The 15,706-nt window shown below is 47.7% G+C and overlaps 1 protein-coding gene across 1 annotated transcript in view; it reads left to right on the forward strand.

Moving 5' to 3' along the window:
* LOXHD1 (lipoxygenase homology domains 1) overlaps positions 1-9,674 on the forward strand; it is a 126,332-nt gene extending 116,658 nt beyond the window's left edge. The window contains exons 37-40 of the mRNA XM_026086443.1: positions 3,551-3,721; positions 4,869-5,007; positions 6,437-6,598; positions 9,194-9,674. Of these exons, the coding sequence (XP_025942228.1) occupies positions 3,551-3,721; positions 4,869-5,007; positions 6,437-6,598; positions 9,194-9,674 (953 nt within the window). The remainder of the gene's footprint in view (positions 1-3,550; positions 3,722-4,868; positions 5,008-6,436; positions 6,599-9,193) is intronic.
* The last annotated feature ends 6,032 nt before the right edge of the window (positions 9,675-15,706 follow it).

Consider the following 15,706-nt stretch of genomic DNA (forward strand, 5'->3'; position numbering starts at 1 on the left):
TCCTGGGACCTTGATGACCCATCACTGCTCAGATCCTCCAGTTTCTCCTGCATGGCCAGGCTGTGCTAGCAGTGGCCAGGCACTAGGAAATTCATTTCACCCCACTATGCCCACACCGCCTCGCTGGTTCCTATCTCTCTCTCTCCTTCACTGACACCCAGTCCATAAACCAGTTTGTGCTGAGGATCTGAAGCCTCCTGAGATACCTCCATACAGGATGTTTTTCCCAGTCCTGTCAATTCTCAAGTGCTGTAACACACCTGAGCCCATTACTCTGCAAAGGCCATGTAGGAGCAGAAAGTTGAAATAAGGTAAAATCCTGAAAACAGGTTTTTATGACCTGAAAAGTGTTTCTGCAAACTTGGTTTTATCTCCTTCCATTGGTGTGCTCATGAGCACACAGAGCCAGACCGTCTGAGTGAAACAAAGTCAGACTCTGTGAATAACTGGGTTTTGCGTTTTTTTCTAGTCTAATACAAAAGACCAATATTTTCAGTGTGATCAAACAGAATAATTTCTGTAGTCCTGAAAAAATCCTTCCATTTCCATATCAGCTTTTGAACAGAGTTTAATGCTGTGGCAGTGAAGGGCTGGATGTGAGAACCGCTCCTGGAGCCGGGGAAGAGGGATGGGGCAGGAAGATGTGCTGCCCTGGACATAGCCGGTACAGCATTCACCTGGGATGAATTCATTTCTCTCCAGAAATGGAAAGCAATATAAGATACTTCTACAGCTTCCAGGTCTCTCAGTGTAATTTAAATTGCTGAACACAAGGAAGGAAAAAAAAAAGAAAAGACTGATTCTAGCGAGAAGGAAAAGAAATTTCTTTAAAGCAAACAGGAGGAGGCTTTGAAGCAGTAGCACCGTTTTTCTGAGAGTGTCCAGCCAGCTCCTTAACTTGCAGTACCCCTGGCAGTAAGGGACATCCTGCTGGGTTTTGCTTTTCAGTGCTGACACCCTGACAGAGCCCAGAGCTCGTTCTTTAAATAGCCCATAGCTGACAGAGGCATCTTTTGCAGGGAACACCAGGAAAAGCTGCACTTTGCACTTGCTTTGCCTTCAGCTCCAATAGGTGCTGGAAATTCGGCTCTGGTCCATCTCTCCCTGTGACAAAAGTGCAGGTTTCTGTGGCAGCTGTCGTGGTGAAGGGTTGCTGAGACCAGGCTGGAGAAGAGGGCGTAGGGTATGTGCATCTTGCTCCTGGTACCGCTGCTTAGCCCTGACCCATCCTGAGCAGGCTGCTCTCTGCTGCGCTCAGGACTGAGACCACTAATTTATTCAATCCCAGTCTGCAGTCATCGATCTCTCTTGCTGGAGAGGGAAGGCATATTTTCTTTTTTCATCCTGTACTGTTTTAACTGAAGGTTTGATGGAAGCAAAGCAGTCTCCTGAATATCCCGCAGAGGCATTCATTGAGCTTAAATGGAAATGAGCCTGCCAGCAAGATTAACAGCTAACCCCACCAACATGTTTAGAATAAATTTCCAGACAGTTCCAAAGGGTAAAAGTTGCTCTTGCTAGAGCATGGTGGGAGCCTTGGGGACCTTGATCAGCTCTGCCCCGGAGGCATTAACTGGTGAGGATTTGCAAGGGTGCCATGTGCCAGTCCACCCAAAACCCCCTGCATGCCTTTGTCCTGCTGCTGAAGCTGGGACAGGGACACGAGTGTCTGAGCAGTGCATCCAGCGCCCGTGCCTGGGTGCCCCATCCTTGGTGTTTGCAAAGGTCTTGTCACTGACACGTGGCACTGTCCTCCCAGTACAGAGATACATGGACTTATTGGAGCGAGTACAGCATAGGATCAGGAAGACGATTGAGGGACTGGAGCACCTCCCGTATGGGGAGGTGCTTAGGGGGCTGGGGCTGTTTAGCCAGGAGAAGAGAGGACTCAGGGGGATCTTATCAATGTGTATAAATATCTGATGGGGGCAGGGTGTAAAGAAAACAGAGCCAGACACTTCTCAGTGGTGCCCAGGGGTTGTAATAGACGATGTCCAGAGGTGCCTTCCAACCCCAAGGATTTAAGGAATCACTTAAATTGGAATTTAAGGGGCAAGCGGTGTATTTGGTTGAGGACTGTGCTTTGTAGCAGGTGATTTCCTATCTTGGAGAAGGTTCAGGAAGCCGAGGTACCCAGCAAGAATGCCTGTAGCCAGTAAGGAATAGCTGACATGCACGCTGTGGATTGTCCACAGGAGCAGGGTGACCTGTTGACATAACTCAGAAAGGTGCCATCATTTTTTTTTTCAGTGCTCAATGTTATTTCTTGCAAACTAAGGAGGTAGGCACATAGCAGCGAGTTCTTGGAAGAGCAAGAGCTATCTAATGCCTCTGGGGTGTAAATAATAAGACAGCAGAGATCTCCCTTTGTGAACACAACCTTTCTTTGTGTGGCTAACAACAGAACTTGTAAGTAGAACTGTCAGAACCTGCTGTCCGCCCAGCTCAGCAAGGGCTCCTTCTATTCCAAGAAATAAATCAGGAAATTGTTCCCAAATGCCCTTTTCTTGATTTTTCCAGTTGCTTTTCCTCTGCAAAAAAAAATAAATAGAAAACTAAGAGGCGCTAAAAATCCTCAGAAGGAACCAAGGCAAAAGCTAGGTGAGCTGGTGGTATCTCCTTGAGCAATCATCACTCAGTGCCACATTCATGTCCGGTCACAGCATTAGTGAATTCACCATGGGTGCTTGGAGAGAGGAGGACAGCATGGGTAATTTCCCTGTGTGTGCTGTCTGATAGGGTCAAAGGACATTTATTTGTGCAATCTCTCAAAACTCAGCATTTTCCAATAAAGGATTTTATCTGACCTCTGTGAAAGGGCAGAGTTGGGCCCATTAGGAGGAAAGGATTGATGTTATAAGACACTGAAAAGACTCATATCCTTCTTTTTGGCTTTAATGTTTCCCTTAAAATGGAAGGAAGAATCCACAGCTGTTTCTATAACAGAGCTGTTCAATTAACTTTTGCCCCAAACCTCTCTAATTTCCAGGAGATTTTGTTCTTCTGGCTCCGGCAAACAGCTCTGCCAGGCCCTGATTACCCTGGGGCTTTGCCATGCGATACCATCCCTAAGTTGCAATAGTGCTTCTTCCTGGGATGGTTTTCCAGGCTTGGTGTGTCAACAAGGCACGTGCTGGCCCTGGCTCTCCCTGCTCGGTGCTGTGGCTGCTCATATCGCAGAAGCCGCTACGCACTTCAGAGCCCCTCTCGTGCAAAGAGCTGGGCCGGGACAAAAGATGGCCCACTGCCCATCGAGCCTGCAATCTAGCTTGTCCGAGATGACACTTCAGCACCCCTACATCTGGTCAAAAGCCAGTGAGTCCCTCAAAAGCATGGTCCTGCCTGAGTCTAGAAGGGGGATCAGATTGTGGTCTTGAGCTGGTTAGCATTGCTTTTGGTATCAGAAGAGCATCATGTTCATTGGTGACATTATCTGAAATAAATACCAAGCATTTCCAGCACCAGCAGGGTGCTTCTGGGAAGGAGTATATCACCTACTTACCCAAGAGATGTGAAAATATCCACTTTTTTATTATTATTTTTTTTTAAGGAATTGCACCAGGCTGGCACCTGGAATATATTGATGTGACGGACTCCACCACGGACAAGACTTTTCGCTTCCAGTGTGATCGCTGGCTGGCTAAAGGTGAAGATGATGGACAGCTCATAAGAGAACTGGCTTGTGCCAATAATAACATCCTGGAACTGAAGGAACGGACTGGTAAGTTCAGAGCTGACTTGTGCCATTTCCTAAGGGGTCTCCGAGGCCATAAGACCACATCTGCAAGCTGCTCTGCAGAGGTTTCCCATACAGCCAGGCTTTGCGTTCACAGGCTCTCAAGGTTGAATTACTGAAAGTACTGTTTACTTCAGAAGTGCAGTACTGTGATAAGAAAGAAACAAATCAGGATTTATGAGGAAGAAAAATGTCTCATTCTAGGTTGAAATGTAAGAGGGACCCATCTGCAGCAGTTCAATCCAGCAGTGAGCCATAAGGATACATGGTTATGTTCTCATTAGAAATAATGGGCTTAAACCTTTGAGGTGGAAAATAAGTTCAGTCCTTAAAGCTTTGTAAGCAACATTGCTCCAGCTTCCTTCTTAATACGCTCTGGGCTACAGGCTCACGTATCCCAGCTGAACATGATGGCTGAGTTTAACACTCCATAGCCCTGGTTCTGCACTGGGTAATTCCACCGAGTCCAAGGTAATTATGCTGGAGTCTAATGTAGTGAGGGGGAGAAAGACCAGTGTTATTTAACCACACTGACAAGTATGTTAAGCGCATCTCAGCACTCCCATAAAAGCAGCACTCTGCTTCAGGAGAGTCTTGGAGAGTCAAGAATCACGTTCCTTCAGTGTGATTTCACACTGCCACTGCCAAAAGACAACCTTGTGATTGCCATCTTGCTTGTCTTGGATACTTAAACACACATACTTGGTATCACCATAGCATCTGAGCACATTCTGTTGGGTGTATAGATGCCCTTGCTATCCCTTTAAGGCTGGACAACCTTACTGTTAGGAACAGTGGCACAAAAACCAGAAGGAAATTGGGCCATCTTAAATAGGCAGACCTTAGCACAGCAGGGAGCTGGACACAGCTTGTTCGAGAGCAGCTCCATCCACTCATGCTAGTTGATCAAGCAGTACTCATATTTTCCATGTACTCTATCCTAGGCAGTCAGAAGTCAGAAGTCTCACAGATTCCAGTGTGGTTCCATCCTTATTTTGTAAATGCTTTCTTGTGTGCTGTGATAAATATTGGGAAAAGGGTTTTTAGCCAAAATGACAGTTAAATAAAGAGATGTCTCTGACCATCTGCTCTTCCTCTGCTGTTTAACATGTGTGTTAATTATACTTTAAAGCCTATGAGATTGTCACAGTAACAAGCGACAGAGAGGATGCAGAGACCAAGGAAAACATCTGGATCATCTTAGAAGGAAAGCTGGGTCGCTCGAAAGAATTCCTTATGGAAAACTCCTCCAAGAAAAGGAGATTTGAAAGGTAGTGGGACTGGATGATGGGCTAGAAGACTTCCTCACCAGCTGTGCCTCTTCCACAAATGCCATCTCTTCACCAGACGGTCTATTAGAGTTGCATTTGTGTCATGCTGTTTCCCATCCCCCTTCCAAAAGGCCTAATGGGTCCTCACCTGGAGTAAAAGGAACATGTAAAATTAGCTTCTGATATGCAAACACAGAGCAGGCTTAAAAGTGATGGGAAAAAGGCATTTGGTAAAGGAAATGTAGATGATATGTGTGTCCTTTTGCATTAGTACAAATAAAAGGGCTTCTGGTGAGCCTAAGGGGAGCCTGTGATTTTTTGAGCTGGGAGGAGCAGAAGGAAGCTGGAGGTGGTTTTAGTTCCTTTTACAGCATCTCGCTGGCAGTGGGAGTCAGAGAAAGAGTAAAAATAGTTGGAGGCTAAATGTTGTCAGAGCTGCTGAGATTTGACTTTCCAGCTGAATCTGGGGGTAGGGCTGAAAGATCACTGTCGCGTGAGGAAAGCCAAATGCCAGCCTTGCGCGCAGATGAGCTGGAGGCACATCTATGCAACGTGGGGCAAATTCCTCTTCCCATGCGGGGCCAAAGTGCTCCAGATGTGAGCTGGGGTTTTCATGTTGCTTACGGAGACAGCACGCCATTAGGAGAGAGGAACCTATCCAAAGTCATGGACGCTGCTRATGTTTGGTTGCTTTGCAGGGAAGAAATGTCTTTCTTAAGGCTGTATAAAGGAAGGAAAAATTATAACTGATTTGGATGCTGAATGACTGAGATTTCATGTGAAACATGACAGATTGGGAGGCACTTCCACCTGACACTCAACTGACGGAGAGTAAAATAGAGTTAGAGGCACCGTCCTCTGAAGCATTAGTCACAGTCCCTCCTTGGAGGCAGGTTGGAGTAATGACCCAGGCCAAGGAGGCAGGCCTAAAAGATATGTAGGGGACACGACGGGGGAGCCAGCCAAGTGTTTGACAGAGACTTATTGTTTAACTAAGCTATTTTCAAGCTGGGCTTCTAAAGCAGGAAGGGTGGCTGAACTAGCAAATTTAAAACAGCTATGGTGGGTAGATGTGTAACAGATACAGTATCTGTCAAGAATGAATGAATGAATGCTGGAGAGGAAATTAGTCATTCTTTAGCTTTATCTATAATGAGGCAAATTGATTTTGTATGTGGAACAGCTCAAGTTTATCCTGGAGAGTCCTAGTGGCAGTAATTTAAAGTGTCACCCCTAATCAGAGGAAAAACTGAATTTAAATATGGAAATTATACTTTGTGTTGAATGATTGTGGGTTAAATCAAATGGCTTTAAATGGATGATTATCTTCTATCTTCCGTAGCCATGTGCAAATTACTTAATGTCCATATGAGACAAGTCACTGCCAGCCCTCAAGATATTAATTGAAATGGTTCCCTGTTTCCTGTAGGGGGGCAACAGACACATTTCAGTTTTCTTCAAAGAACGTTGGTGATGTTGCAGCCATCTGTGTCGGTCACTGTCCAAAAGATGGAAAGAAGTCGTCCGCAAAAGCTGATGTGTACTGGCATGTCCAAGAGATTATCATAACAGAGATGGAGCTTTGCAACAAGTAAGTGTCTTCTTATCTGCAAGGAGCAACTCCAGGAGGGCATGGGGAAGCTAAGTGGCTCTGCATGCGTCTTCCTGCAGTATTTCAAACTTACTTACACAGTGCTGGAAAGTCTCACCAATTCTTAATCCCTTTCTGAAAGCTAAGGGCGAGTTGTTTGGTGTCAGATGTATAGATGCCTGATTTGGCTGTGCAATTTCTGAGCTGTTAGAGAAGGTTCTTGCACAGCTGCGTTCACAAACAGGTCTGTTTTGGGTGAATTTTGCACCAACTACAAACTAACACCTCAGCTTGCAGAAAATATTGATACTGACTGGAATTTAAAGGGGATTGTAGGATGCTCTGCACAGACTGGCCTCTAGGTAACTTGTAAAAACAGCTCCTAGAAAAAAGTTGAGTACAAATCAAAGCTTGAACCTCCAGTTCAAATCACTTTGGATGAGAGAGACGTATAGGATGGTCTGAAAGGTCTACTGTAAAGGTTGCAGTTAGCTACCAAATCAGAAGTATTCAGTTGCTCCAGCGTGAATATGACTGAAATCTTCTATACCCGAAGAATGAAAATGTCTGAAGATCTCAGGAAATCTCTGAGCACTTCAGCTCCTACAAGCAGTGGTCTGAGCCCTGCCTTTGCAAGGGGTGACGTCCATGGGCTCAGTTAGCACAGGGAATATGCAGAAACTAGAGAAGAGCAGCCATCTGGAGAACAAACTCCTCTTCAGAGGAAATAACCATACCATCAATGGATTTCTTTTCTTCTCCAAGATATTTCCATTGCTGCTAAAGAATTTAACTTTAAGGGCTTTGTTCCAGCTGAGACAATTGAGTGTTTGAGAAGAAATCCTTGAAGTGTTTTTTTTTTTTTTTTAATGTTAAGAGTCTCTCCTAGAAAATTAATCAGCCAACAGAAGAGCCACAATACTATTTGCTGAATGAAAACTCAGTCAATTATATATTAAAACATGTTCTTTTCTCCTGGTGGGGAAAAATCTAGGATCCTTAATGCCCAACTGTGCAATCAAATCCATGCATCAAGCTCATTGGGAGCATGGAGATCTCTGCTGAGACAGTACATTTTGAAGGGGACAAAGATCCTCTCATAAAGTCTCAGTTATGTTGTTTTAAATTAAAGAGGGTAACCAGGAGATGCCAGGGAAGCCTGCAACCTGCTCTGCCCTCTGAAGTGGGGCTTTGGCTCTGCGGACACGGTGCTTCATCACAGCGGTGTTTGCTCTCTGAATAATCAACTGGACCAGATCTTACCATGAGATCGAGCTCTCACTTTGGGTATTGCCAATCCCAAATGTCAAAAAAAATCTTGGGTTAAGCCAAATTAAAAGAATTATGAGATTGGTTTAACAGTAGTTCTCATGATATTTTTTTTTTTTGCCTTTGGCTTCTAGATCTGATAGCATGCAAAACGGCTGTGTTTAAATGCCTTTTATTGCAAATCCCAGGACTAGAAAGGTCGTCCTTCACAAGGTTTTCTTTCCCCCACCTTGTGAAGATTGTCATGCTCCATCACAATGCCAAAACACCAGATATTATGTCACCCAGGAAATAAAACTGCAGCATCAGACAATCTCCCCCATTTTCACGTAGTTGTTTTCCTGGCCCTAAAATTTTGCCCTCGCCAGCATTTCTCATTTACAAAGCTTCTTTCCAGAGCAAGGAGAGCTTTTCTCTGGCTGCAGAAAATGCCAAAAGCATTGTGAGACCTTAAGAAATGCAGTACTACTCAAATTGCAGTAACCCTTCCTTCAGGTGTTTATTTTACACACACGCAATTGAGCTACACTCCTTCCGGGAGGATCTGCTGCAGTTTGACGAGGGGGGGGGTGGGGGGAAAAAAAAACTCATTTGGAAATGATCTGCATCGTTGGAAATGAAATACATCATTAAAAGCACAGTGCTCCAACCCCTGGCTGGGTGCCAGGTGTGCAGTAATTTATGAATGTGTTATGTGCTCCCTGCACATCACCGGAGGCAGCACTGCAGCGCGACGGGTTTTCGGCATCTGGTACCTATCATTTGTGTGCTTGATGCTTTTCTTGCCTGCTCGGGATGGGCTGACAGATCGCGATGAGGAAAAGCCGAGGATATATAAACCTCCAATTTGTCACGGTGCCTTTTTGCTTGTTCTCCCTAACTCTTAGCTCATCCTGTACTGTACCGCTGGTGAGGATCGTTGCACGTCTCCCCTCCAAGCGCAGTTGCATAGGCGAAACCCTGTTCTGAAATCAGTTTAAATTCGGTCATGACGGGTGGTGTTATGTGCTGGGCCGCCTGCTTGTCTTGCCTCAGTGCTTCTGTAAATGGACATGCCATTTCATGGGCAGAAGAGGTGACAGGTGCCCGAATTCAACCCGAGCATGTGCAGGGTGTCTGTGTCCGTCTGGGGATATATCGGATTTTCCAGCAGTTGCAGCGTTCAATCAAGGCTGTCTTCCTAAACAGAAACTCTAGTGTTAGCGCATATGTGGAAAAGCACTGAAACGGCGTCGTTACTGCGTGGTTGAGTAGCACACCCGGCCCATAACGCACAACGGAGAGCCCGTCCACACCTTTAACCCGCCGTTAACTTTCCTTCGGCAGGTACTTCTTCAGGTGCAACGCGAAAATCCCTCTGCGTTACAAGAGACGGGACTACAAAGTCTTCGAGTGTGCCAAGGTCACCGAGAGCTTCGCCAGCAAAGCCCGGAGCTTGGTGCCGGTCCGATACGAGACCATTGTGGTCACGGGCTTCGAGAAGGGAGCYGGTACCGACGCCAACGTGTTCATCACCATCTTCGGGTTGAATGGGGACTCGGGAAAGCGCGCGCTGAAGCAGAAGTTCAGGAACCTCTTCGAGCGGGGCAAAACCAACCGCTTCTACCTGGAAACGCTGGACATGGGGGAGCTGAAGAAAGTCCGGATTGAACACGACAACAACGGGCTGGCGCCCGGCTGGCTGGTAGAGAGGGTGGAGATCACCAACTCGGCTACCGGGGTGACCACCATATTTCCCTGCGGGAAGTGGCTGGATGAGAACCGGGGGGATGGCTTAATCTGGAGAGAGCTCTTTCCTAGCTACTGAACAAGATGGACTCGCAACACATAACCACAGGAGGGTTTTAGGCCCTTCTGCATGTGCATTTTTCTTGTTATATGGTTTTGTAGCACATTTTACTTTTTAAAACGTTGCCTTTTATACTGAAGGATTTTTAGTAGTAAGATGTGGTTCCTGGGTCAACATTTTGTAAAAGTCATGCTGCTTTTTTTAAATTGTCTATAAAATTGTGAATGAAATACATTTCTTTCTTATTTATGATTAGRCGCCAYAAACAGTAGATCCATAAACTATCTYGGTAGCAGCTCAAAAGCTGCCTCCTGCTTTCACCACCTTGCCGCTGCCAGGGCTGGAGGGGCCAGGTGGCCTCCACCATTGACCGGCTCCCCTTTCAGATGAACAAAAAGAATCAGAAAACGGAGCTGATGCRGTAACGCACTGAAAGCAGCAGGATTTTCTGCAGGGAGGTTTGGGAAAGGGGAGGGCTGATCTTGGGCGATGGGACCTGAGAGGTGCCAAGGCCTCCCCTGGGCTTTCCCTCTGCGCTGGACCCAGCTCCTGGATGAGGGCTGGACTCGGCCGGCTCTAGCGCAGAGACACCATGATCTGAGGGCTGCGGCAGCCGGTGCGATTCCTAGGAATACGTTAAGCAAAGGACCTAAGAGCTAATCAATTCTCCTTCAGGGAAGCTGTCTGGCTATACTCTAAGYTGTCTCGGGATACTTTTACCCTATATGGCCTGAATACCAATCCCTTTTCAGAGCAGCTGCCGTTCATTTTACTTTTTTTGTGTGTGTGTGAAATATCCTTATTTGATTTTTCATGGTGGGAGGAATTTCTCAGCCGCAATAAGAGCCAGTGCTCCCGTATGCGAGCTCTTCCCAGGTGCTCACCTCTCCCTACAGGTACCAACAAGAACAGCTCTTTAAACGTCATTAATTCTGGAGCCCCATCTCCCACCCCGGAGAGCAAAGGAATGGCTCCAGTGTGCTCCAGGCTTCGCTCACCAGTTGGAAAAATTCCCATCACCTCCAGCGGGACGAGGTTCTCCCGGGGAGTCTGGTTTGAGCAAGGAGGAGGAGGAAGAGGAGGCTGCACTAACAAGATGGCGCTGGCTGCTGCAGGCTAACAAGRCAGTTTGTAAACAAGCATTCTGTATGAAAAGGAGTTAAACACACTGAGCCCACCACCCCATCAGGCCCCAGCAYCCTGGTGTCCCACCACCGTAGGCAGCAGGCTTGCGATGCTGCTGCAGTTGGGGACATGAGCCAGCTGGCCCCACTCCTCAGTCCCTACCTGGTCGTGGGAAAAGGTCATGGTCTTGAAAAGCAAGCTGCTTAAATGAACCAACCTCGTCAGTGATCAGAAAAACCCACTGATGGGAATAATGATAGTCGCCTTCAGTATCTGTGTTGTCCCTCTGCTGCATCCCCCACCGCAGGCTGCCGCTGCCACGCATGGAGGGAGGACCGAGCCGGACCTGGGAGCTCGCAGGAGCAGCTCCAGCTCCAGGAGGATTGCAGGCAGGTGCTGGTGTTAGCAGGCACGTTCCTGGGGCCATGCTGGGCTGGCTGCACGTTCCCCAGCCGGTTGGGGGGCACGCGCACAGCCCAGCGCCTTTGCTTTCGCCACGCTTGTGCAGCATCACTGCAAAGCGGCGATTCCCTGGTGGGCGTTTTGAAACAAGAAGGTCAGGCTTTGGAGATCTCTGCCGTCTCTCCCGTCCCAGGGGACCAGGGCTGTGAGAAACCTTCCTGTCCATAGATTTGTCAGATTTTAGCAAAATGCTTGTGCTGCAGGGAAATAGGAGCTCTTCCATTAAAGTGCTGTGGTCCCAGCTTTGCCAGTCGGCTCCACTAAGCACCCGCTTGGTGCTGAGATGCCAGTTTGACAGCACAATGTAGCCGCACTGCAACACTTCAACTCCTACCAACTATTGCCCTGCAAAATAACGGGCAGCAAGGGGCTGGAGACAGCACTGCTACCTGCTCCCAGCCCTTGGGGCAATGGGTGCACTTCCCCATGCATCCACGCTCCCTCCGCACAAGGCAAGCAGACTGCTAAAAATCCCTTAGTTGCATATGAAATGTGCTTGTGGGACCTCATGGCCTCAGTACAAATTCATAGCTGGGAGGATTCACAGATTTTTTGATACAGGATTAGCTACAGCCACGGATCAAGGTCGCTTTGAAGCAGGAGTGTGCGATTTTGGGGTCGCCAAATTTTTTTTGGTGCATTGCTGCACTGCAATTTTGCAATTTGCTGCATTGGTGAGCGATGGGATTGAAAATCCCAGGCTTCACGTCAAAAACATTACCATCCCTGGACAAAAACAGTCACATGCCTGTTGTGCCCCTGCTAAGGCAGCCTGAGAGCTGTGCTGAACTCCAGGCAAAGCTTCCTGAAAAAGGGCCAAAGGGGACTTTGCTAATATGGGGTCAGCAACCCCACTGTCTCCCAGGAAGAAAGCCTTGGCAAGGCATGAAAAAAACATGCTTTTTTTCTCCTAAAGACTTAAAAAATGCCCCTTGTTTGTGCAAAGCACAACTCCACCCTGGCTCTGGGGAGTCCTTCTGTTGCTACAACAACTAATGCTATAAAAGTAATAAGGCTGAGTGGAATTTTTCCAAGGGCCGGATTTGCATTAAGCTGCTAAAAGCAACACGGCCTTGGCCAAGCGGAGAACTTGTGAAAAAGAAGTCAAAATTGTCCTTGCGCTGTGCCTTCTGCAGGGCCCAGGCAATTTCTACCTGCAGGCGTATAGTGCCCCGAAGCTGCACACTGGGCAAATGTACACCTCCTGCTCATGGCCCTGACCCTCTAGCTTTTTCTGATCTTTATTTCTTAATAGGTATACTCTTAACACACGTGCCTTCAGCCAAAAATTGTAAATGGGGATGACAGGAAAGAGCTAAAGACAAAGGTGGTGGCACCCAGTGGGAGTCTCGCTTTGGGAGCCTGGTGGAGCGCTGTGTTGATGAAGGCGCTTTGGTGCTGTCGGTGAAAATGAGTCTAGCCAAGGAGTCCTCTGCAATATGGGTGAAGATGGAATAACCCAAGGCTGAGAAGGATCCAGGCTGTGATCTCCCCCCGCCCTGACTTTATGCATAGAGACCCATTTTAACAAGCAAAAGATGCCCCATAAAAACCAAGAGCAAATTTGATACCTACCGCTAGGACCGTACAGCTGCGAGCTGGAGCCAGTGGGCCGGCCGGCGACCTAGACACCACAAGACACRAGTCAAGGCCAACCTTCCCAGCGCCGGGAGGCCACTGTGAGAGCACACGCTAGCAGGGAAGACAGACGGTGCCTCTTGGCCCTTGCTGTCACAAGGCAGTGGGCGCAGTCCCCCCTCCCCAACCCGTCCCCTCGCTCCTCTTCGCTGTTCTCRGCACTGCCGTTACCAGGTCCCCGTGGCGTGTTCGTGGTTTGCGGCAGCAGCTTGAAGGCAAAAACAACTGTGATCTCCAGCGATAGCTCTCAGCTCTGTTACCCCTTCGAAGGACATCAGCAAGATCTCTGCGAGGGAYTCCCCAGCTGGACCAGGTGATCATCTTTAACCCATTTAGTTTTTAAAGTTTCCTCTAACCAGAGCTTCATATGGCCTGAAAATGGTGCATCCCTAGTCCCTGGAGCAGCCAGCAATCCCCTGCTGCAGCAACCCAACTCCCTACGAGAGCAGCTGCCTCGCTGCAAGGTGTATTTAGCCTGATCACGGAGTCCAAGCCAGGCACTGGGCACMTCTAAACAGGGCTGCAGAGGGTGCAGGGTTGGGTGTAGGTCCCCTTGGATCCTCCAGCAGGTGACAAAGGATTGGAAACACCTTCAAATGCTTTTGGTTTGGAGGACCCTTATTTTTGTTTTTACAGTAAGTTTTGCTTGCCTTAGTTATTAAAAATAAAAAACAAAAAACAACACGGAAGTACACGGTCCTCCATTGGGAGGATGCCAGATCCCTCAGGATCTCTGCAGGACCCCCTAGGATAKCCTAGAGGCAACGTGGGCTGCAGTTAGAGGACAAATCTGTCTTTAACAGGCAGTTTCCAGGCTGGCTCTAGAAAATAATTTTGGTGCCAAGTCACCAAATTGAGGCACCGACCTGGGATGTATCTGGAGTCCACGAGGACCTCAGGTCCAGCCGATAACATCCCAGAGCTATTTAAAGGCTTGACCCCACAGTGCCGTGAGCACCCAGGTGGTGGCTGCCCCAGGGAACCCATGTGCCCCCACCACGCGTCGTGGGCCATCACCACAGCCTGTGCAAACCAGCTAAGGGAGAGTATTTTGTTGGGTTTTTTTTAACCTCGACAGCGCCTCATCTACATTTCCGAGTCCAAGCACATAAGCTGTGAAAGAAGAATTTACTTCGATCCAAAGAAACAAGGATACGGTCACAAATCACTGCTTTTCACTGGGTGATGGACAAGGAGAAACGTGTCCTCGCGCACCGACGTGCCGCTCCCGTTCAGGAGGAGGCACAAACGCTTCACCAAAAGCGAAGGGCTTCATCCTCAACTGCCTGGTTTTGCCAGGAAGGCTTTAGGCACCGACTTTGGTGGGGTTAAAACGTGGCTGTTGCCTCACAGGGCTTCAGCAAACCTCCGCTGGGGACGGAAAGCTGAGGAACGACAGGGGGACGAGGTAAATGAAGACACGGCGAGCGCCCTACCAAGTCACTTCTGCGTGGCACAGGTGTATAGTTAGCAATGCAATTCATTTTATTAGTTATAAATAAAGTACAAAAAATCCACCAAAAGTGAATCTAAGCATTTACACAATTTCTAATGTCTTTTTCATTTCTTCAATGCACTATTGCTTTAATATTAATAATAAATATTTTTCTAGCTTTCTTCTATAAAATAGTCTATGTAGCAAAATGTTGCACAGCACAACAGAACAGCAGTAGGAGTACAAAAATGTGGGTGATCCTTTCACTAGCCCGTGCCATTAAAGGAGAGGATTTTTGCTCGCTCGCTCCTCGCTTCACACATCCCTTTCACGGTGTCTTTGCGGGGGGGGAACAACCGACCCGGGTCCCCGCACGACTCAAACCGTCGCTCCAGGCTGCGGGGGGAGGAGCGTTATAAAGCAGCAAGGGAAAACACGGAGGGGTTTTTAACCGCGGGGTAAGACAAAGGCGACAAAGCGGAGCAGCACCCTGAAGGGACAAAGAGGAAAAATTAAGGTACAGGCACGTCGGTGCCCTCCTACCCCCCCCCCCCCAAAAATTGCATCCAAGCCCTGGCGGGGTTGGTTAAGACGCGCGTCCCACCCCGTTCCCTCTCCTGCCTTCTCGTGCAGCTGTGCTGACCGAGCGGGCAGCTATGGCTTAAAGGTTAAAATATCGTCGAGGGTCTCGCGCCGGTTTTGTAGGAGCCTTTTCCGAGGCCGCCGCCACCGCCGGGGACGAGCGGCACGGCGGGCGCTGCGCAGCCCCGCTGCCTTCGGGCATCTCCGGCGCGGCCAGCCCAGGGCGCCGGGCTCCCCCGYGACGCGACGTCCGGGCTTTAAAGAAGCGACCGAAGCGTTTTGGTTCTGCGCGGCGCCGTTCCTCGCCCTCAGTGCGCAAGGACGCGAGTGGAAGGATCACCGGAGTTTGATTATGAGTGCAAATAATATTCATATATATGTGCTAAACACCGTCACTATATTGCAGTTTTCCACTATGTCACAGCATACAGAATCAAAGGTTTGCATTTTTATGGAATGTATCCAAGGTAACAGCACCACAGTAATACAGTTTGTAATCACACACCCTGATTTTTTTTTTTTCTTTTTTGACAAGAGAAGCATTACCCCCCACACACATCCCATGTTTAATTTTTTTTTTAAAGTACCGACGCATGCAAAGCATTCCATTCCCAGAAACAATGCAAAAATGAGGTAATAGGAGTAATAAAAAAAATTAGTATTAATTTCTAAATAAATAAATTATAATTAAAAATGCAAAAAACAACTATAAAAATAATTAAATAAGAACCCACAATATCTACAAGTTAGTCATAAATTATGATTGTTAAATATAAGGCATTTAAACTCACAAAACCCTGTAAACTAT

Source organism: Apteryx rowi, unplaced genomic scaffold (assembly GCF_003343035.1).
Source record: "Apteryx rowi isolate R43461 unplaced genomic scaffold, aptRow1 scaffold_694, whole genome shotgun sequence".
Classification (NCBI taxonomy): Eukaryota; Metazoa; Chordata; class Aves; order Apterygiformes; family Apterygidae; genus Apteryx; species Apteryx rowi.